General features: G+C 31.8%; 1 protein-coding gene across 2 annotated transcripts; it reads right to left on the minus strand.

The window, feature by feature from the left end:
* Positions 1-704: 704 nt before the first annotated feature.
* On the minus strand, positions 705-1,600 carry LOC107466000 (mitochondrial import receptor subunit TOM40-1-like). Of its 2 annotated transcripts, XM_052253642.1 has the most exons (4): positions 1,501-1,600; positions 1,316-1,411; positions 974-1,024; positions 705-863 (listed from the first exon to the last, which is right to left on the minus strand). In XM_052253642.1, exons 1-4 carry the CDS (start codon positions 1,594-1,596, stop codon positions 822-824), a joined length of 285 nt encoding a protein of 94 aa, XP_052109602.1. In that variant the 5' UTR covers positions 1,597-1,600; the 3' UTR covers positions 705-821. The 2 variants fall into 2 exon arrangements, with proteins under 2 accessions (XP_052109602.1, XP_020985944.2); XM_021130285.2 differs by having other exon boundaries at positions 705-1,024.
* Between the last annotated feature and the right edge of the window lie 3,675 nt (positions 1,601-5,275).

The raw sequence follows: 5,275 nt of genomic DNA on the forward strand, positions 1-5,275 counted from the left end.
AGCATAAAATCAATGTATCTATTGGAACACCAACCAATTTCCTTCCAATGAAACATCCGTCCAAGTTCGAATAGATTATTGAAATTCAGTATTTCATAAATTTTCTTTGAATAATCCGTTTTTAAATAAATTTTGAAGTTGAGAGGTGAAAAGCCAACCATAAAATAGGCTCAACACTGTCAAGAATCTTAGTTGCATAAGTGGATATACATGACCTAATCTAGGAATGAATGTTTTAGCTAGACAGCTGGTGTAGCACCTATTATGAAAATTTTGGCATGCAGCGAAATGGCCTATAGAAGCCATTGTAATGAGAGTAAAGATGGAGGTAATTCAATAACTAGAAGATCTAAAAATCCAGAAATGAACCCATTAAAGGAAATTTACATTTTAATAGTTTTAATATAAACATAATTTGTAAAAGAAGTTAACATAGCTTCAATAATGCAGAAACTATATTACAAAAAAAAAATCAATAATCAATTAAATGAGTGCCGGTCATGTTTATATTCATGCAATTCCTCGTTCAGGTTAATGAAAACAAAGTCAAGAGTTTGTTTTCATATTTCAATGTTTTCTAATTCTAGGATTTTGTGAAAGATAAATTAATAACAAAATATGACCAAGAGCGGGGCTTAGCAATAATATAATGTTCTCAAAAGAAATAAATCAATATCTTGTAGAACATTGTGCAGTATAAGTAAATGAAATTATTATCAATAGCATGTGAAGATTGCTGGAAAACATGTAGCTAAAGTGGAAGAAGCATACCAAATTCAAAAAGCTGCAGATTAACAGGAAGATTTGAGGTGATGGGAGTGTTAAGTGAAGTGTGAAGTTTGGATTTTGTTTCCCATGAAAATCTTGAGAGGGCAGTTCTTGTGGTTAGTATATAAAACTCCCATTAAGTCACACTAATACAATATATGTCAAAAACGGAGAAAAATGATCTAGGAAGGTTAAAGCAATTGACCTTGTAATCAAAGTTGACCATCCCTTGAGACATGTGTGGCTCATTCATAAGCTGGAGAAGCAACAAGAAATAGTAGGTTATGGTTAGCCAAAAGGAGAATTAGTAATAAGAAACATGAGAATGGGAAGGGGGTTGTCATAGATCAAATATTGGATGAATAAAAATGAACATAATGCTCATTCAACAACTCTTGCACGTTATCAAGTTAAAGTTGAATCTGTACTCAACAAAACAAAATAGCACTAAATTCTTGTAAATATAAGGTGTAGCAGAATATCAAAGGCTCATAAACAACAGAAAAATTGTGGCATTTCCCTTATAATAGAAAAGGAGCACAAATACCTGAGCATTGGCTTTAAGAGTGAGATTTTCAGAGACGTCGCACTTGACTCTTGCACTGAGCCTTCCATCAGTCAATATTCTCCCCAACAGCATCAACTAAACCAAGCACAATAATATCATCGTCAATGAGTGTTGGAACTTACAACAACGAAACGAGACTAAGCAAAATTAGAGGGGGGAAGCACCTTGGGATGATCAATGAAGGTTGCACCAAACTTATAGTTAGCGGTAGGGATCTTAATGGTCTCCGTTGACTGAGAAGGGATCTCAGTAGGCCCCATCGAAATGCTGGTCGCAATCAGATTCCAACCAAGAACCAAATAAACAAATTAGATAAATATTTTTGCATAATTTAATTTGAAGTCAGCTAAAAGATATAAAGAGGTACCTGTGATTGAGGGAGAACTTCTGGTTGAGCATCTTGGTGAAATCAAAGCGCATACCCTCGAAAAGTTTTGGCTTCAAAGATACTGAAAAGAGATTGAAGCAAGATGAATGAAGAGTGAGATGCAAAATGAAGAATCTGAAAACACAAGTCAGATTTATAGGCAACTTATCCAACTAGCGAGGCGCCTGAGCCATTGTGGGTGTAGAGTGAGAGTGAGGTGTGAGGTGTGTGGTCTGATGTATTGATAGAAAAGCAGTTCTAGGCATGAAGTTAGGCAAACCAATCAATTTAGCTTCCTGTAGCTCCCTAATCTCATCCATGAGAAAATCTTCTGTGGCCTTTTTTTCAGAGAAACACTGAAGATCATTAGAGTATGAATCCAGCAAATCGACTAACCTTGCTGTGCAGTGCATATTCTTTTCTTCAGGGTACTCATCAAACTCCCCTCTCAGAAGAATCTTCCTCAATGACTCTTTTGATAAACCAATGATATGCATAAATGTAGTCATAGCATCGGAAACACAAGTAAGATTCACATGCAACTTATCCAACTCAGATAAATTGTAGGTTAGCTTCTCATTGACTTTCTTCACAATTTCGGAAAGAGTTTTGGATATGATCATGCCTTGAACTTGAACTAGCCTCTGTGCCAGAACAGGAACACCAACAATGGATTTGTCAATCTTTGAAAGCATTGGATGAGACTCAAAAAGCCTCTCTTCTTCAATCCTCGCCTCCTCATAAGATTCATTGCCAATCCTGTTCCTGGCACAGACATAACCAAGACCAATGTTAACATCATCAGCAGTTACCTTCTCCAACAAGCCTTCAGGAGACTTATCAACCTTTGTTACAACAGCCAAGGTTTTCAAACTAGTTTTATCCACAGATTGAGACATTCTTATGGATACACAAGTAGTAAATCAATGGTAGCAGAAAGAACATTCAGAATAATGCTCTCTTCAGGCCTAATATACTCCATGATAATATCCTTGATCTGATCATATATATTTTCAGGTTGGCCATGAATAGGAACCCTAGTTATACCAGGAAGATCCACCATTGTCAAGTTTTCTCCCAAACTAATACTGACAAAATATTGTACACAATTATAATTCAGATTCAAACCAATCATAGTCCTCAATCAAAAGTTTGAATTAGAAACTAAAAAAGAAACTGAAAAAGCACATAGATCACAATAATCAATGATAAAGCACAGCAATTACGATAAGCAAAAAAAATCATATGAATTTTGAGTTGAAGTCTAGGAAAAATATAATGCTGCCATTACGAAGATCACATTGAATTTAGAATGCTTGAGAATTGGAGCATCGCCAGTGGCTCTCCGATGAACAACCACTGCCACAAAACCAAAACCCTAGTTCACGCACCCTATCGGTTCGAATAGGGGAAAACAGAGAAGTAGAACCGCGGCTGACGGTGGAACCGATTTTGGTCGCCATGGAGCTAGGGCTTGGGCAAAGGTATGCGAGCCAGAACTGAGGGGGATAAAAGGAGAGAGAGGCGCGGCAGTGGTAGAGCTTGAGCTTACTTTGTTCTGCAAATGAGAAGGAACGAGAGAGACAGGAGCTATATTCTACTAGTTCAGTGTTTAAAGAAGAGGAGAAGAAGGAGAAGGTAGTTGCAGCGGTTAGAGTGGCCGGCGGTGGCTCTGTGGGTGGGGAAAGGAGAAGAAAAAGCTCGTCGGCGGTGGCGCTGTTGGGAATGCTAGGTTTGATTTGTGTGCTGTGAATGAATGGAGCGCGGGCATAAACTTAGCCCCAATGATCATAAACCTAAAATATCAACATTTTCGACGGAAAATTTTAAATTACAGACGGATTTTCTGTCTGTAATAATGTAATAAAATGCAATATTTTGTTTATTTAATTACAGACAGATTTTCCGTCTGTAACTATTTTTTACGAAAAAAATAATTTTTTTGACAGAATTATCGACAGATTCTATTTTCCGTCTGTAATTTATGCTAATTCATTTTTTTTTGTTTTCCGACAAAATATTTTCTGAAATTCCGTCTGTATTTTCGTGGGATAAAATCTGTCAGAAATATCCGTCTGTAATAATTAGTTTTCTAGTAGTGAGAGTGGTCAACTGCTAAAAAGATGGCAAATTGCTAAAAAACTGCTGAAAAGTGACAAAGTGTGAAGAGATGACAAACTATCGGAAGGTGATGAAAAATATATGGTTTCTCCATAAGAATAAGTAAGTAGTGGATGAGCTAATCAGTAAGGTAAGAAAAGCATCAAAGTATTGACAAAAGAGAAGAAAAATATGGTACAGAAGAAAAGTATGAAAAGTACGATAATTTCACCAGAAGAAAATTAACTTATCCTACTCAAAGAGGATACCATGTCTCTGATACCATGTTTAAAGGAGAGAGAGAGAGTAATAGGAAAAAGGTTTGTGAGTATTCAAGTTGTGTAGAATGATACAATATAAAAGAATATTTATAGGTGATAAGAGAATCGAAATAATAAAGATGTAATATCCTATAATAAATATTCAGATATGTTGAATAATGCTAATTAATGTAATTAATCCTAATTATACTTTAACAATTATATTCAATTAATTGATATACATAATATTAAATTGTGTAATACTTAAATATCTAATCAAATTAATTAATTAGAAGAGAAAAGACCTAAAAATTGGACTTCTATGAGTTGGCGGGTTGAAATTACTTGGACCCGGGTAGGTTTTCTTCGTATTATCAATTCTATATCAATTCTTTTATAATACTATGTAATAATATTATCATTAATACTATATGATACCAAAACACTTAAAAATATACTATTTTAAATTAAATATTATCTATACTTTTTAAAACACATTTAAATCTATTTTTCTGTGTGTATATAATTTAAAATAATTTACAATTTATTTGATTGAATATTATAATATAAAATAATTTATAAATTATCGTTAATTCATATATAATATATAATTAAATTTAATAAATTTAATTAGAATAAACAATAAATTATTTATTTTATTTCAGACTTTATAAATGAATAAACTAATTAACTAATATAAGGAATTACAATTAATTTAGTAAAATTAATCAAGTATTATATACTATAATAAATTACATTGATATTTAAATATCTAATCAAATCAATTAGTTGGTATAATTAAGTCATATCAAAACACTTAAAAATACACCGTTTTTAATTAAATACTATCTATATTATATGAATCACATTTAAATTCATTTTTCCGTGCGTATATAATTTAAAGTAATTTACAATTTATTTGATTGAATATTATAATATAAAATAATTTATAAATTAACATTAATTCATATATAATATATAATTAAATTTAATAAATTCAATTAGAATAAACAATAAATTATTTATTTTATTTCAGACTTTATAAATGAATAAATTAATTAACTAATATAATAAATTACAATTAATGTAGTAAATTTAATTAAGTAATATATATTATAATAAATTATATTAATATTTAAATATCTAATCAAATCAATTAGCTGATATAATTAAGTCATGGTAATAAATTGTATTAATTGAATTCAAATAATT

The sequence above is a fragment of the Arachis duranensis genome, chromosome 9 (genome assembly GCF_000817695.3).
Source record: "Arachis duranensis cultivar V14167 chromosome 9, aradu.V14167.gnm2.J7QH, whole genome shotgun sequence".
NCBI lineage: Eukaryota > Viridiplantae > Streptophyta > Magnoliopsida > Fabales > Fabaceae > Arachis > Arachis duranensis.